This window comes from Furipterus horrens, unplaced genomic scaffold (genome assembly GCF_987537825.1).
Source record: "Furipterus horrens unplaced genomic scaffold, mFurHor1.1.pri manual_scaffold_11, whole genome shotgun sequence".
Lineage (NCBI taxonomy): Eukaryota > Metazoa > Chordata > Mammalia > Chiroptera > Furipteridae > Furipterus > Furipterus horrens.
In genome coordinates, this window is record NW_028327181.1 from 20,677,564 (window position 1) to 20,695,228 (window position 17,665).

The window sequence follows — 17,665 nt, forward strand, 5'->3', positions numbered from 1 at the left end:
GCCCTGGGAAAGTCGCTGGTCCGCTGCTTTGGCAGAGGCTGTTCACTTGCCAATCACAACAGGTGCTTCCACCTTTTGTGGAATGAGCTCTTCTGAAGAAACCACCTGGGACTGGTCTTTGGGAAGGGGGCTGGGGTCACTGAAAGCAAGACATGCCTTCTCAGGAGAAGCTGCTAAGACCAGCGGACCCTGAAAATGCCCCAGCCCTTCCTTTTCTAGATTTCGCTTAAAATTTGATGGATGAACTAATCCTCCCATTAGTCACAGAACAGAGATGAGTGACATTCCCAAGGGTCAACAAAGGCCTGCTCCCTTACTAGTGCAGGCGACTCTTCCCGGATCTCGGGGCGCCCTCCCCAGAATGAAGCTTCAGGGAAAGATCTCACACAACTCAAGACATTGCCATTTGCTGGGGTCCATTCCTTAAGCTCACAGTGACAGCAGTGTGGGGAGGGTGTTTCTGTCCCACGTCGCGCACCTCCCTCCCTTCAGCTCCCTCCCTGGGTCCATCTGGAACCTTTGCCTTGTCCTGGGTTGGCCTGGTGGCCTCGGGGGCCCTGCTCTGCATCTCCTTTGCGTGGCGTGGTGGCACGGAGGGGCCTTTGGAGCAATGGTCCAGTGAAGCCGATGGGAGGCTTGAGCCCCTCCCTCATGGCCCACGCCCCACAAGCTGCCGCTGTCCCCCCAAAAGACCCCGGGCCCCCGACTTCTCATGATCCTCGTGGGTGGGAGATCAGGAAGTAGGCTGCTCCTTAAGCCAAACAGGGTGGCCGTGGGATGGGATAGAGCAGAGGAAAAGCAAGGGCGTCAGATGGTAAGAACTCTGCTCCCGAGCTCCAGGTCTGCTCTGCTCTGGTTTTGGCTTGTTTCATCGCACGTCATGATCAAGGAGTGAGGGTTCTCCTGTGGCCCCGTTGGGCAAGGGGTGCCCAGCTGCAGAGATGCACAGATGGAGGACTACAGTCCAGGGCTCAGCCGCCCCTCAGGGCCAGTGGCTGCAGGAGAGGGAGTTCCGAGTCTCCTTTGGGGCTCTCAGGGACATGCCTCCGGAGAAGTCTGCAGGAGAATCGAAGGACAGCGGAGTTAGCCCCATCTCCCCGTCTCTCCTGCCACACCCAGGCTCCCTCGTGGCTCCTCCCCAGAACCACACAAGTGAGGCAGATGGACACTTACTGCCAGCCTCGCGTGCAGGACAGCGGAGATGACTTCTCTGGGGAGAGTTCTAAGACTCGGGGGGCCAGGGAGGCAGCCCCCTTCCCAGCTGCTGGATGTGGCTGTTCTCCATGTCCTCTAGCCAGTCTGACCTCCACTCCCACAGGGGCAGGGAGAGGGTGGGGGCAAGGAAGGGGTCATCCCGGGGGGAGGGAGGCGGTGAGGCACCTGTGTGGAGGAGTACAGACATTTGTGGAGGGCTGGCCCTCACCCCTGGGAACCACTTTAGGGCAGAAAGCTAGAGACCAACTTAAGACACACACCCAACCCTAAACATAACCTAACCCCAACGTGGCCCATCAGCCTCGGTGGCCCCAGCCCCAGGGACAGGAAGACAGTGGGTTAGTTTGTTTAGAGAGGACATCTCCAGCTGGTCTTCTGCCCATTCTCTCCCTTCACTCTCCCATTCCCTGGCGTCCTCTTCTCTCTCCATTAGGGGAACTTCCACCCTGGATAGTCCTTGCTCACTCATTCCCCACAAGCCTGGTTGTTTTTCTTCAGGGCAGAGGGTAGAGTTAGGGTTCATAAGATGGGTATAGAGGATCTGATAGGACAAATGAGGATGGGAACACCGAAGGGGGCCCGGGGAGCCCTGTCTGCCTTTGTTGACATTGAGACAGTGACCCCACTTTGTTCGACATGAGAAGGGTGACCCCACTCCCACAGACAAAACAAGAAGAAGGGCTTGGAAGCTGGAAACACAGCAGAGGTAAGAGAAAAGGCAGAACTTCCCACAGGGAGGAGGAATCTGAGTGCTGAGCTGGAGTAAATAAAAGAGCTGGGGAGCCCCGCTGCTGGAGACCCCTGTCTGGGTGAGAGGGTAGGGAGTGGATGATGCAACTGGCTGCCTCCAGCCTTCTGACTTGACAATCTGTCCTTGTTCTTCTGGGTGACCTCGGGCCTCATGGGTGACCTCAGGCAAGTTAACCTGTTTGACTTAAAATTGACTCATTTGGAAAAGAAAAAAGAATAGTCCTCATAAATGTGTTGTTATTGGATGTATGTAAGGTGCTTATCATAGAGCCTGGGATGTCGTAATCATGTAATAAAAACTAGCTACTTTAAGGACAAGGACAATGAAGGCTATGATTAGTAAGCTTTGCCACTTGGTTGGGGAGGAAGGGGTCTCACAGGACCTGTGTCTGCTCCAAGGGGTGGGGGTGATCCAACGTACCCGTGAAGACACAGTCTGCCTCCCTGGGCTCCAGACCAAAGCCAAGGCTGTCCACAGCCACTGCCAGGGCCCGGGCAAAGTGGGCATCCGCGAGGAAGGAGCCGTCGGAGGAGCTGACGAGGCTGGCTCTGGCACTGGGGCCGTTGTCCTCGGAGGCTGAGCCCCAGCCATTGGCCAAGGAGCCCTCCTCACTGGGGGTGGGGGTGAGGCAGGGCCGAGGTGGGCACAACAAGCCCCTCACCTCGGACCCCACCCCTCCTCCAGCCCTGCCCATATCCGCTAGCTCTGATGCTGTTGGAACGCTGATGTATCCGTAGGTGCTGGGGGGTGAAGGAGCCCTTGGCATAGGAGAGACAGCGTTCCTAGGAAGAGGCGAAATGGGAGACAGTGTGATGGCTGAGGTAGGGTAGGGCAGAAACACCTGTTGGGGGGCGGGGGAGTAGAACGAGGTAGGGACCATGAGCACCCTCAAATTCTTCAGATTTGACTCAGGTGACTCACCTGGGGGTCTCCTCCCCCTCACTGAGATCCAGGCACAGGGCCACCTCCTCAGGAGTCAGCACACTGTCCTGATCCTCCCCCAGGGATGACAGTGAAGAGCTGGACAGGCGACTGGAGGTGGGGCTGGGACCAGAGAGGGAAGAGGCCTGCTGGCTGGCATGGCAGAGGGACCTGGAGGACAAGGGGGCTGCCGGCAGTGGGAGGGAGGAGGGAGCTTGGGGCTCCACCGAGTGCCTGGGTAAGACAGCAGTGGCAGGGTGGTCAGTGCTGCTCTTCGAGTCTCACAGCCCGGTCCCCCCAGCTCAGCTAACCTCCCTACCCCCACCCCTGCCTTTTGACCCTGTGTCCTCTTACTGGGTCTGTTCGTTCTGAGTGGAGGGTTCATGAGAAGAGAGGGGTGCTGCTGGGAGAGTGTGAGTCAGCTCACTGGAGGAGCCAAGGAGCTGAGGTCCCAGTGCCCGCCAGGCAACCAGAGCTCGGGGCACAGCTCCTGGGCATGAGAATGGCAGAACCCGTCAGCCCCAGACCCCAGCTCCTGCCCACCCCTCCCCTGAGTTTCCTGTCCTCCGCCCCCACCCCGCCTCTCTTCCTCTCACCTGGGCTTTGGGAAAGGTTGCTGGAGCTTTTATTCCCCAACTCCCAGGCGCAGAGCTCCATGGGGTGGCTGGTCCGGAGCAGCGGGGAGCTGTTGGCCTGGTGCAGCTCTGCAGAGGGAGGCCGGCGTGAGGGACAAGCCAGGGCCTGCCTTTCACACCCCAACCATAGGCTCTGTCTTCAGCCTTGTCATTCAATTATGCGTTAGGGTCCCTGAACGCAAAGAAAAGAGGGAAGAACCTCCTCCACCTTCTCTTCGCTTTACCCTCTTTCAGCCTGGGGGCTGTGATAGGATGGAAGGAGCCCTAGGCTTGGAGTCAAAAATGGGCCCTCGTAGCCCAGCTGAGCCATGTACTAGCTGTGTGACCTCAGGTAACTTCATGAACCTTTCTGAGCCTGTTTCATTTGTAAACAGCCACTTCAAATGATGGTTTTTCCAATTAAATAAAAATAGATCAGGGGCCCCCAGACAGGAATCAACAAATGAATGCGTAAGTGGAACAAGAACATCGATTTCTCTCTCTCCCAACAATCAATGAATACAAATTAAGAAAAAAAGAAAAAGATTCTTGTTTAAAAAAAATTTGATCGGAAATTTCCTGACACCTAATAGCTTTCTTTTCCTTTACTGTATACATTCCAACCTTCCTACTGTCTATATCCTAGCATGGCTACTCTTCTTAGTAATTTTGGCCCTGTGAAGACTCCTTTTCTTGGAGTAAATCTATGAATTTCCATCTTTCACACTGTGAAAATCTGGCATGATTCTGGCTAGCCCTGCCCTGAGAAACGTGAGTGTCTCTCACCTGGGCAGTTGGGCTGGACCATCAGATTGTGCTGAATGAGTCAGACAAGAACAGTAAGCCTAGACCAGGTCAGGAGGAACTTCAGAGTAGGAAGATGTGTTGGTCTCATCCAGAGAGGCAATGCCCTGTCCACAGACAGTGTTTGTTGAATAAGTGAGGGACTGATGGATGCTATTAGAGATGTAGGTGTAAACACGTATGTGTGTGACTCATGCAGGTGAATCACGTAGGAGACGGCAGTGTCACACTTAAAGACGAGGCTGAGTGCACTCTGACAGAAGAGAAGCTGAGGTAGCTGAAAGAACAGACCCGGCCATGTGCACTGCTTCCTGGTCAGTCCAAACCCCGAGTGAATCCAAGTTTAAATCAGAGAGGAAGTGGGTCATAGAAACAGAAAATAATAGATTTTCCCAAGACAAGGAACAAGAACACCAAGCCAAGGAGGAAAGAAACAGCCTTCAGATTAATGTGACAGGATCAGAAGCCCAGACCAAAGACCAGGCAGACGCTGTCTAGTAAGTCTGGTCTCAGAGATCCGGGGGCCACCGGGGGCAGTTCAGAGCAGTGGCCAGATCTTCCTAGCCACTGGGGATGAAAACCCACACAATGACTGGACTTCCTACATCAGAGTTGACTTTTGCACTTTGGCTGGTTCGGTTTCTATACATTTCCTTTAGATGTCATGGGACCCAGGAAGGCCAACTTCAGGTGCTCCAACTCTGCTATCATCAGCTCTATCTTATCTCGTGCCTGGCTTCTTAATGGAGCTCAGAAATGGCGACACATGTTGAGTGGGTGGTTGCATGGAAAGGGAAGGGAAAAGGCCATATTTGCCCTAGCCCTTTTCATTTCCTCTAAAGGATTCTGGTAACAAAAATCCTTCTCCCACCTTGCTTAGAATTACTTGGATTTTCGTTTCAATGTTACTTGAATAAACTACACAATAAAAATGTTTTTAAGATTAGACCAAATCTCATTCGTGATATCTGAATTGCAAAAAATACATGTCTGAATTAATGAGGATATTCAGTGTAGTATCTGGTATTGTACGAGGAACTAAAACCTGATATAATGGATAAGACATGGAAGAGGGCCGTTGTGATAATACTGATCATGGAGAAAAACCCCAACTAAGGTCGAAGAATAAGAAAGAGGAGTAAGGAAGTTACGGGGAGTAGGGGCATTAAGAGAGCCAGCCAGCGTTAGAAAATGAAGATTCATCAGCCTTGGACCAGGTGATGGCAGCAGAGCCAAGGCCACAGCTCTGGACAAGATCAGAGCATAATTTTGCCATAACTGCTGAGGTCCTGGGAGCCCAAGGTAGGGCAGGTCTCCACCAGTCCACAGGGATCACTGTGGTCAACCCATCCTGGGGCAGTGATGGGTGGGGCTGGGGTGAGGAGAGACACGGGTGAAAGGAGGACATAAATCTCTGAGGGACGTTAGGAAGCCTCATCTCAGACCTGGACCCTTTTCCAAGAATCGACTCCAGGAGTATTAAGGTTCTAAGAGGGGCTCCATGCTATGTTCAAGGCCACATAGCTCTCCATAGGGAGGCTAGTTTTTAAATGACATTTAGGCAACCTCTTTTTAGTCGGTATTTTATTACCACTGAGAATTTCTAATGCAATAGCTTTAAAGCAAAGCTGGAAAAAAATGTCAGCTTTGCTAATATTTAGTGTCATAAAATTTTGGATACTGGATAAGCTCTTGATTACTCTGGATCCATATTTCTCTTAATAAAAGTTTGATTATAAACTCTAAAAAAAATAGGCTGTTGAACATCTGTAAACCTCCCTAATAGGTACAGAGAGCTCCTGAAGAGATTGGATGGGGTGCAGGCCAACGGTCAGAGATGGGAGAGAAAAGAGTCAGCGAGAGGAGAGGATTTCCCAAGGATGCTCCCACAGGGATTCAAAGTCGCTTTTGGGGGCAGACCATTCTGACCTCAGGTCTGAGTTCTGCATCTTATTGACGTGGGATTTTGAACAAGTTACCCAATTCTGCTCTTCTTTCTATATCTGTAAAATCTGAGAAATAGCCCTGGCTGGTGTGGCTCAGTGGATTAAATGCCAGCCTGTGAACCAAAGGGTTGCTGGTTCGATTCCCAGTCAGGGCACATGCCTGGGTTATGGGTCAGGTCCCTGGCTGGGGGCACATGAGAGGCAACCACACATTGATGTTTCTCTCCCTCTCTTTCTCTCTCCCTTCCCATCTCTCTAAAAATAAATACATAAATAAAATCTTTTAAAAAATCCAAGAAATAATACCAAGTCAGCGTGTTGTGAGCATGAAATGAAATAAAGATAAGCAAAGCCCCTCACATAGTAGTTGCTAAAGAAACAGTATTTCTCTCTGGAGAGTCCAAGCAGGTTATTGAAAGTCAGAGCCATGTGGCAGGAAGGAAGTGCCCCTTCTCTGGGAAGCAAGCAGGGAGTCGTGCCTGGCAGACTTGTGTGTAGTTGCTCACAGGAGTGGGAGGCTGCCTGCCAGCACTGGCCACGTTCTGCCAGGTCCTAGAAAGCCTAGTGTGCTGGTCAGGCACTTTCACTGGGCTTTGAGCCCTTAGAGGGCTAGGACTGTGTCTGGGGTTGCCTGGGCCCCTGTGTCTGGTATACAGTGGCGCTTATTAAATGTGTGTAGAGTTGAGATGAGTGCAGAAGCAGGGCTCACTACGGGTGTGGCCAGACTGAAACATGAGCAGAGCGTAAAGAAGAGCTGAGGTCAGCACTCTCCTAGCTGGGTGCTCTGGTGATGGGTGTGCCCTAGGACCGGAGGCTCAAAGCTGTGTGTGGGGTGCCACCCATCCCTGTCTTCTAGGCCCCAGGCCACATTCCCACTCCTGGTCCCTCCTGCCACCTGCTCCAGGCTGGGCCTGTCCTCCCCATCCTTACCCTGCTTCTTTTTGGCCTTCCAAACCTCTGCGGGGGCCCCACAAAAGCGTGGCGAAGAGACCCCCCTGCGGCTGCTGAGGCTGTCTGAACTGGGCCAGGGGCTGGAGAGCCGGGACAGCTGGGGTGGGCGATGCCTGGTAGCTGAGGCCTGGGGACTTGGCCGGGCTGCAGGGCTGGCAGGCACCTCTGCGATGAGCGAGCCATAGAAAGTTCTGGTGTCAGGAAGCAGGGGCACACCAGGGCAGTGGGGATCCCAGGAGATCACTGCAATGAAAAATGACAGGAGGAATTACGGTGACCTCATCCGCCCCACGTGCCCCTCCTCCAGCCCTGGGACATCTGTTCCACTGCGGGCCCCGTCCCCGGGCAGGCTCACAGGAGCAATGACGGTCTAGTGGGTCCCGAGGGTCCACTCCCAGCCGGCTGCTAAGGCTGCTGCTGCTGCTCAGGTCCCGAGAGCCAGAAGTGGACCGCCAGGTGTCTGCCAGCCAGGGGGAGTCACTGTGATCCATCCTGCGGCAGTGGGGTGAGGTGGGGCGGGGCGGGTGCGTGAGAAACAGGGTGAAGTGAGACCCAGAGGGTAGCTGAAGGGGGAGAGGAGATGGTGGTAGAGGCCTTATTCTGCCTCCTTTTCAGCCCTTCAGACTCCTTAAAATCTCTGACCCAATGTCTCAAACTCAGTGACCTTTCTCACCCTGGAACCAGAGGATGTCCAGGCTGCCCAGAGCCAAGAGGCATGAAAGAGAAACAGCTGTGTGCTAAGATGAAAAGAACATACATCTGGAGCCAGACAAACCCAGTTTGAAATCCCCGCGTGCTGCAGCCCCGCTGTGCCCCTGGGAGTGAGCCTGGCAACCTCTCTAAGCCCCAGTTTCTTCACCTGTGAAAGCAGCAGCAGGCCTTCCGTGTGTGGCTGATGCTGCGAGCTGGGATGAAATGTGAGCTCAGTCGCTGGCAGAGCAGCAGCTTGCTACATGAGTGTTAGCCGCTGTCTAGTCTGGTTCCCTCTGAGCAGGGCGGGGGCATGCTGGCTGCCTCAGCGACCTTTCAGCAACGGGGATCAGACCAAAGCACTTCTCGGCCTGAAACCTTCATGGCTCTCCAGTTACCAAGAGACAGCCCAGCTGCCTAGCATGGCTAACAGGGCCCTCATTGCTCTGGCTTCTGGCTCTCTAACCTGATCCTTTGCTCTGACCCGGCTCACACGCTCTGCCTCCGCCAGACCCAATGGCTTTTCTTTCCCTGTGAACACAGAGGCTATTTCTGGCTGCCTTCTTCGACTTTTTTCTTCTTACTGTCAGGATACATGTGGAATCTCCCTCCCATATCCGCCCCTCCCCCAATCTCCTCCATGTAGCTTGTGCATGCTTGTACACCTCCAACTCTGGGTTGCATTCATATACTAGCATGGACATCTCTGTCTGGACTGAGTTCCTGGCAGATGGGGACTATTCAAAAGGAATGAATGGACCTCCCTCAAGGACAGGGATTAAGTCTCAGGACGAGGGCAGAAAAAGTTCAGGGCAGAGCAGACGAAGTCTACATGGTAACTAAAGAGAAAGGCCAGTGAGTGCAGAACAACCCAGGAACACAGTACCAGCTTGGCACCTGGCTCGGAGCTGAGAACCTGACAACAAAATGGCCTGACACATAGTAGGTGCTTGATAAACTTCTGTTGGAAGGTGCAGACCTGGGATGTGAAACCTCCCAGGGGCAATCTAAGGAGATAAAGAGCAGGAGAATGTGGGCAGATGAAATGGTTATTTACTATAAAGCTCAGCCAATAGGATTTCTTTGTTAGTATTTTGTCTCATAACCTCAGACTTGCTCTGGCAACCGAACACACCTGGAGCAGAAGCACCTGCAACTCCTGGATACTGAGAACAAGGAGTAGGAATCTATGGTGTAGGCGTAGAGCGCCCTCTATTGCAACTGGGGGTGGATTATGAGAAGGGAAAATGGCTCCATAGGTTGAGTGATTTCCCCAGAGCAAAGGCGCTGCTAGGTGAACACTAAGTGTACAGAGAGAATTAGAAATTAGGCTGGCCCTCCCAGGAGAATGGGCCCGCAGGAAAATGTAGCCAGTATTATTAGTGAGAGGCTGGCACCAAGAGCGCTGGGTTAGGAGTTCAGAAGGCCAGCTGCGTTGCCTTGGGGAAGTTACTAAAGTTTAGGATTCTCAGCTTACTCTCCTGTCCAGGGTGTGGTAACAACAGTGTTGAAAGAGAAAAGAAGTCTCACCTGGAGCTGAGAGATTCAGGGACTAGGATCCCAGACTGCCTGGAGCAGGGGAGACTCCTTCCAATTCTCTGTCTTAGCTCCATCAACCTTGGTCCTCCCTCCCCTCCCTCCCCTCAGGCTGCTCCCCTTTCACCTCTCACCTGTGTTTGAGGATGGCATCCTTGCTGGTATATCTGTAAAGACCTGAGAGAGGGAAGGAAGATGGCTAAGTCCAGAGTTGCCAGCATCGGTTGAGAGATCTAACCCCGCATTGTGTTCTGGCGGGACCCAGGGATCCCTGGCCGTGTGGAGTCCACACCTCTCCCTCACCTGGGCCCAGGTGCACCCCAGTTCGGCGCCGGCAGTGGACACACACAGTAGCGCCCAGCAGCAGCAGCAGCCAGAGCACAACACCCCCAGTAGCAATGACCTCTGGACGCCTCAAGGTGGCTCGCAGCTCCTCCAGGGTCCATAGGCCACGGTCACTGGGTTCTTGGGCCACTTGCTCTACGGCCTGCTCTGTATGGGATTGGAGTGCAGGGGTAAGGGGCAGGGGGGGCAGTGAGGGTCGGACAGAGGAGGGACAGGAGCTGGAAGTGGGAGGTGGGGACAGGGAGAGAGGAAGGTGGGAATTGGGGCTGAGTGATCTGGGTGGGACCAGTGGATACCGCCCTCACCTAAAATGAGGCAGACGGGGCTACTGGGCACCCCAGCCCCAGCTCCAGTGACTGCAGCCACTTGCACACAGTAGGAACCTGCCGTCTGGGTGGCAATCTCCAGCTGCGTCTGCTCGCCTGCCACCGTCCAGTTGGTTGGGGACAATGAGGTGTTGCCTAGGCTCCACACCTGAGGACAGGCAGGGGTGACAGTGTCCCTGGGCCACCATCCCAGCTGCTGAGCCCTTCCTCTGCAGACCAGACTCTGGGCCTGTGGCCGTCCCGCCTGCTGTTCACTGGGGACACCCCCCTACATGCACCTACACTTCTCTTCCTCTCCTGTACCCTACATCTCTGACCTTAACCTCACTTTCCATGTCTGTGAATTGGGGGTAAGAACAAGGTGGACTGTGAGGTGAAATGAGATCAGGTAGGGGCTGGCAAACACCCCCTTAACACAGGGATGTTTCTCAGTGCCCAGCACGAGGGCATGCAGGATGCCAGGGAGGAGGGAGGTCACAGCACCTCTAGGAAGGGGTGTGTTAGTTTGTGGGGGTACCTGGTAGCCACGGATGATGCCATTCTGGTTTTCAGCAGGTGGTGGGACCCAGTTCACAAGGACGCTGCCATTGCCAGGTTTTAGGGTCACCTCCTGAGGAGGGGCACTGGGCACTGGGAGAAGGGAGGGATGCTTTAAGGAATACTTTAAGGAGGACTTTAGGGGAAAGGGCTGGGATGGAGACACAGGGCCAGAGGCCACACTGATGACAATAAGACCTCTGCTTGCCTGACCAGGGCAGAAAGGAGTTTAGGAATAGGACCCACCATTCCCCCAGACTAAAGTGGGACAGACCTCCAGGGCTCACAGAGGAGAAGGGACCAGAAGGTAAATTATTGGGTCCTGGGGCATCTGTCCCTGACCTTGTTCAGGCAGCCTCAGGAGCAGCACATTGCTGTCGTCCCGAGCCCGGCCGGAGGATGGTCTCACTTTGAACTCATAGTCTTGGCCCCAGTGGAGGCCCCCCAGCTCTGCACTCTGCCAGCCAGCCAGCAGGGCCTCTGCCCACGGGGCTCCCTGGCCTCCTGGTGCCGCCTGGGTCCTGAAGAGAGCTGTGTAGGCCTGAGCAGGGGCAGCAGGGCCGCTGACCTAGGAAAGCATCCGGAGAAAGGCGGAGGCCTCAGGGGCTCTGACCAGTACTTTCTTGAGACCTAGCCTGGCTTCCACCCCTGGGTCCTGAGCCTCACCTTCCAGCGGAGCCACACAGAAGGCCCAGACCTAGTGCCCTTTGAGGGATCGGGGTTCAGCAGAGTCACGTTTTCTAGGTGAATGCGCACAGCCGGAAGCTGCGGAGGCTCCTTGTAGTCCTGGGGCTCTGTGGGGGAATCAGGCTGGGATGGGGCCTACAGGCCAGCTGTCGTGTGTCCCTTAGCCCCTGAGAAGCCGAAACTCCCAGGTTTCCCAGGACTAGAGCACTTCTGTTTCCACTTCAGGGTGGGGAAACCTCTACAATGGGGTCCCCACCACACTGATACTGATCCCAGGATGATCCCCACATACACTAACCTCAGCCAAAACCAGACCACACCAGCCTAATTGGAGCCCCTTCCCCCACTCCGCCACATTGGCTCTGACTTTAGCTGCTCTCCCTTACCCTGGACAGTCACCCTGGCTGCCCGGCTCTCCCGTCGTCCTGCGTTGTTGGTGGCCGTACACATATAGATCCCTTCGTCGCTCTTCTCTGCTCTAACCATCATCAAGGAGCCCTGGGTCACCTGTCAGGGCCAGGGGCATTGTGAAGTCTCCCCCGTGGGAAGGGCTCTGACCAGGGAGGGAAGCTTAAGGCCTTGCTGCCTTCCTTCCCTCAAATTCTGCAGGGATCACGGGGCTGGAAGGTGGGACAGTCCCTCAGGGTATGCCCAGGAGTGCCCAGGACAGGCAGAAGGGTGGGGAAGGGAGCTAAACTCACTGTGTGCCGCCCTGGCTGGAGGGCCAGTGGTTTTCCATCCTTCCACCAGGACACTATGGGTTCTGGGTGGCCCCTGGGTGGCCCGCAGTTCAGGATCACCTGCCCACCCAACCTGGCCACTGTGTCCTGAGGCTGGATCTGGAAATCCTCCTGAAGGACTGTGGGGAGGACGGAGACTCTGCAGGGAGCAGTGTCTGGTCCTCCCGTCCCCACGGGTCCCCCTTGGTGCCCCTACCACACTTGCCCATCCTGCTTTTTCACTGACTTGTGGCCACTCTCAGAGCCTGCCTCCCGGGGTTCCACCCGGGTTCGCCTCCTTCCCAGCTCTCTCCTCCCGTCCCCCAGCCCGAGCCTCCCCTCACAGACACCCTTCAAGCCTCCCTCACAGCCAGCCTGTCACCCCAGCTGTGCCCCACACCGGGCCTCCCCTCCCAGGCCTCACCAGGCACGGATAGCCGAGCACCGCGGCTCACGGCTGTGCCCAGCTGGTTGCTGGCCTCGCACGTGTAGATGCCCAGGACTGTGGATAGAGTCTGGTTGCCGTGGGCACGTCCACGGGCGGGGGGCTGCCACAGCAGCAGGGTTCCATCCGATAGGAGGTGGTGTACGTCTGGGGGCACCAGGCTCAGGGGCTCCCCATTCAGCAGCCAGCGGATGGTGGGTGGCGGCTGGCCTGAGGCTTGGCAGCTCATCTTGGTGGGGCCAGGGCTCTGGAACAGCTGGTCCTGTGGGTGGACTAGGATCTGGGGTGGGGAGTCCTGGGCCATGCCTCCTGGGAGGAAAGGGAGGTGGAGCCGGCCTGACTACCGACGGCACCCCCCCCCCCATTTCCCCTGCATACCTCCTCTGCCTTCTCTCATCTGAGGGTCGATCCCCACATAACAAGCTAGCTGAAAGGGGAGAGGGCACGTCGAACCTCAATCTGTCTGTCTCTCTGTCTTACACACACACACATCATCATCATCATCATCTCTGGTGTCCCTACTGCAAAACGGAGGCAAAGGAGCAAGGGGGCTTCCCCTTCCCTGGCCAGGCCTTGGATCCAGGGAGCATGGGCTAGGACAGGGGATGGCCACACTCACCCGTGCCGAGCAGAAGCAGGAGAGGCAGGGGCCACCAGACTCCAAGGAGGCCCGCTCCTCCAGAGCCCATGGCTTCTCTTGGGTCTCTGTCCTGGTCCTAAGCACTTTGTCCTGCTGCTCTGAGCTCACAGCCAGGGAAGGAGGGGCGGGCGGGCTGGTGCTGGGTGTTTGTGACTGAGACTGCCCAGGGGGGAAGCAGCTTTGAGGAAACCGATGCTTCCTGCTTGGCCTTCAGTGCCTTGAAGAACTGGGAGGAGCCCAGAGGAGAGAAACTCACTGACCTTGACCCTCTAGCCATAACCTCTGACTCCAACCCCAGCCCTAAGGTTTACCTTGTAATACAGTCTGGAATTTCTTTTCTTTTGTTTGTTTGTTTCTTTCTCTTTATTTCTTTCTTTCTCTCTCTCTTTCTTTCTTTCAATTTTATTTATTTATTTTTAGAGAAAGGGACAGAGAGGGAAAAGGAGGGAGAGGGATAGAAATATCGATTAGTTGCTTCTTGTATGTGTCCCAATTGGGAACTGAACCTACAACCCAGGCATGTGCTCTGACCGGGAATCAATCCGGTGACCTTTAGTTTTGTGGGACAATGCCCAACCAATTGAGGGCTAGTCTGGGATTTCTTCAATGTAATATTCACACTAACCATAACTCAAACCACAGCCTTGATCCTTTAACCCTAAACCTCTATTTAAACCTTGAATCTCCACTCTTATTCCTGTTTCAACCTGGCCCTCGCTAGAGTGGAACAGAACCCCAGAGGTGGGGTCTCTGGGCACAGCATGAAGGAGCCAAGGAGAGAAGAAAGTGGGCTACGGGCTGAGGAAACTAAGTGGAGTGGAGTGCTCATTCCTTGGTCCATTCCCCAAGGGTAGATGGGGCTGTGGGTGGGGTGGGTAGGACAGAAGGCAGGGAAGGACAAGCTGGAGAGGCCCAGGTGTGTTCCTGTTCAGCTCAGAGATAGATGAGATAAGCTTCAGGGGGGTCTGGAGCACGTTCCTTAACCCCTGCAAGTCACTTTCCTTACCTGTAAGTAAGTGGGAACAATAACAGAAGTATGTACCTTGATGGCCAGAATAAAAATGAGATGAGATAAAGCATAAATCAGTACAGTACCCTAATGTCTTATTAGTGATCAGTAAGTTTAAGCAATATTGTTATTTTTATGCATGCCCCATCACTGGAACTATTCAAGCATCCTCGGCAGGGATATGTTTTGGGCTCTGGAATGGTGGTTGGAGTCAACGATCTTTAAGTCTTTCCAGCCCTGAAACCTTGTGTCTGCTGCAGACAGGCCTGATGTCAGCACTCACAGCGCTGCCCCCAGCCCCCTCTCTAGAGAGAGGCTGCACCCCCCTCTCAGAGCCCACCTCCTGTTTACAGGTCTCTTCCTTCCAAATCTGGAATCTCAGCCATTTCCTGGAGCTGTTCCCGGAAAGCCAAGGCCGGGCTCTGGGGGCTCAACGGAAGACTGTCCAGCCTTTGTTTCCAACTGTTCCTAGCCAGCTCCTCTGTGGGGCTCCTACCCCTGCTGACTCCCACCCTTCCTCCCCCTTCCCAGCCTGCCTCAGGGCCGGCCACAAGTCACAGCCCTAACTAATAGCCTACCAAGCGGAGCGAAAGCTTCCATCGCAACTCCTTCTCTTTCCCCTCAAATGCAGACCAAGACTGATGAAGACAATCAGAACAAGAAAACGCCATGGTTTCTGCAGCCTGAGCACTTCTAAGGGGTGGAGAATAGACAGAGTGACAGAGCTGGAGGGCTGGGAATCAGGACCGGACAATAGCTTGGTATTTCAGAGGTGGACGCACTAAGGGCAGCGACAAAGTCCATGGCTTGTGCGCCAGGCAGAGAGGAGTGCAGTTTGCAGGGTCCAGGGTCTGTGGAGCCAGAGCGATGAAGCAGGTATTCACCGGGGTCCGCCGAGGACGTGGAGAGACAGATGAACTGACTGCACACACTGCCGACCTGAGATTTCCCGCAGACAGAGCCCGGAGGCTGTCTGGCCCCCTGACTGCTGGCTCCCCAAGAACGGTGCTGTCAGCAGTCCTTCGTTAGTCTCTTCTGCTTGGACTTGGGGGGATTAACCAAGCTCTCTGTTAATGGTTTAATGCCAACACGGTTTTACTCAAATGAATATGTATAATCCAGAAAGGCGGTGTAAATTTCCCTGGGGGGGAAAAGATAGCAAGTCCCAAAGGAATTCAGATTTGTGACTAGCCCTGTCCTCAGCTGAGTGAGAATGTGCAGGTGACATAGTGAGGTGAGGTGACAGGGCTGTACTGCAGGAACAGAGCCCCGGAGGCTATGGCAGCCTGAGCAATGGCCCCTGGCCCACAGTCACTGCCTCATCTCTGGAAGTCACCTCCATCACATCGCATTGCATTGCATTCTAGCCCCTCCATTCCCAGACTCTGGAGAACCAAGTGCTAAGAACTGATGGGGACAGAATGGGCCAGCTACTCTGGGCTATTTCTGTAGTACATTAGGGCTCCTTCCCCTTACTTGGTTCAAGCATCGAGGGCACTTGGGGATCCAGGGAGTGATGGCCAAAGGGACCTCCCAACAGTAAGGGGAGTCTGGGTGGCTCCCAGAGACCACAGCGCTCATTTCTAACAACATGGCACCTCAGCGCTCTGACTGTTTCATTTCCACACACTAAGGAAGAGCCGATTGCATGAGTCAAAGGGATAATTAGTCAATGGGAGTTGCCTTCAATTTTAAGGCAGCTCTTCTCCTTGCCTTGGTGATGTGCAGATCCAGTGACCAACTGAGAAGGTCCCTTGCTTCCCGCTCTGGTTTTAAAATTTTGTGTTTTGTGAGTAACTCATAATTGCTAATAAGAGGGAGGAGAGAGGACAGGCATTGAGTGCTCTTCTAAAGGACCCTCCAGAGAAAATTTTCCCACCTCTGGCTCCTGGCTTCTTATTTTGTGTTCTCTGAAGATGCAACCAGGGAAGTCTGCTGGCCAAGCTGATGGGGGTAAAAGGTAAGAATTCAGGTGGCATTGCAGTCAGTTACACTAGGTTGAGATCCTGGCACCAGAGGCAGGGAGAGCTTGAATAAGTCACATAACCTCTCTGAGCCCCACTTTCCTTGTCTGTGAAATATCTGTACGAACCTACAACCTTTTGGTGTACAGGACGGTGCTCTAACGAACTGAGCAACCCAGCCAGGGCTCTCCTTTCTGATTTTAAAGAAAATCTCTACACTAGAGTCGAAACTATTCTGGCATATTGTCTTCTTAAAGTTTAAATTTTTCTCATTTAAATCTATCATTGATTGATTATTTTATATGGCTTGAGGCAGGGATACATTTTGTTCCCCCCAGATAGTAACCAATAATCCCAGCCCTGCTTATTGCTTAGTATCAGTGCCTGGTACTGATTTCTTGGTCACACATCAAATATTCATATATGTATAACTTGTTTCATTGGCCTATTCATCTATTGAGGCATGAACATTACATGATCTCAATGACTATAGGTGTATAAGTTCTGATGTTGTAGTATAAGCCACAACCATTTTTTTTTTCATAATGCAAATGCCTTAATTAAGCTTTGACTTCCAAGGCATCTGTTTTGAAGTGGCATCCCCTTCACTGAAGGCTATTTTAAAGAAACACATTGCCAGCCACACCACTAGATAAAGCTGCCTCCTTCCGTTGAGGTTTCTTTGTGTTAGAGACCTTGACTGATTTCAATAACTGACCATTTGGGGCCACTTGTTGACTTTTTTTCTCCCTGCTTTAAATTCCTGCTCTATGCTTTGAATTCACCAATCAAGAGTGAGCTCACAAATGCCTAGATCCATGACCTCGCTGTGTGGCCCCAGGTATGCTGTGTAATTCCCAGGTCCTGGAAGTAATAAACTTTATTTTTTCAAAGTTCCGTGGTGGTTTTTGCTGAAGGGCATCTTGCAATTGTAATAAGAACCAGAAAGGTGGGTCCAGCTACATGGCTTAATGGTAGTTTGAGGGCAATGCAAAACAGGTATCTGGTTGGCTGATCCCTGCCCCATCTGCTTCAGAAGTATCTTGGCTATTTTTGTGCCTTTCAGCTTGTCAAGTTCCTTGAAAACCTTGTAGAATTGACTGAATACATAGGAAGAACCGATACTGTATAACATTCACTCTTCCTATTCAGGGACATGTATACCTTCTTCTTCATTCAGGCTGCCTTTGATGTCTTTTGACCAAGTTTTATAATTTGCTTTATATAGATCTTCCACACATTTTGTTAACTGTATCCTTAGCTAACTTGTTAAACCTCCTGTTGAGATTATTTGCAAAGATTGTGCAATAATCCTTACCGCCCTGGATGCTTGTCCCTTTGCGATGTTTCTTGCCCCTCCAGTAAAGAAGTGAAATATTTTTTCTTAACCCCTTGAAGCTAGGTTGGCTTTGTAAATTGCTTTGACCCACAGAATATGGTGGAAGTGACACTGTGGAGCTTTGAAGTCTAAGCCTCAAGAGGTTATTCAGCTTCTGCTCTTGACCTTATAAAACACATCTCTGCAACTACCATGGGAAGAAGCTTTGTGTAGCCAGAGAGCAGTG

The 17,665-nt window shown here is 53.3% G+C and overlaps 1 protein-coding gene across 1 annotated transcript; it reads right to left on the bottom strand.

Annotated features, from left to right (window-relative positions):
• Nucleotides 1-1,179: 1,179 nt before the first annotated feature.
• On the bottom strand, nucleotides 1,180-13,264 carry ROBO4 (roundabout guidance receptor 4). Its single transcript, XM_090291935.1, has 17 exons — nucleotides 13,107-13,264; nucleotides 12,467-12,796; nucleotides 12,025-12,182; nucleotides 11,710-11,830; nucleotides 11,303-11,430; nucleotides 10,979-11,204; nucleotides 10,617-10,729; nucleotides 10,079-10,247; nucleotides 9,732-9,920; nucleotides 9,563-9,605; nucleotides 7,558-7,694; nucleotides 7,182-7,445; nucleotides 3,484-3,591; nucleotides 3,242-3,377; nucleotides 2,888-3,121; nucleotides 2,387-2,748; nucleotides 1,180-1,380 (listed from the first exon to the last, which is right to left on the bottom strand). The coding sequence occupies exons 1-17, from the start codon at nucleotides 13,174-13,176 to the stop codon at nucleotides 1,223-1,225; spliced, it is 2,946 nt and encodes a 981-aa protein (XP_090148061.1). The 5' UTR covers nucleotides 13,177-13,264; the 3' UTR covers nucleotides 1,180-1,222.
• Between the last annotated feature and the right edge of the window lie 4,401 nt (nucleotides 13,265-17,665).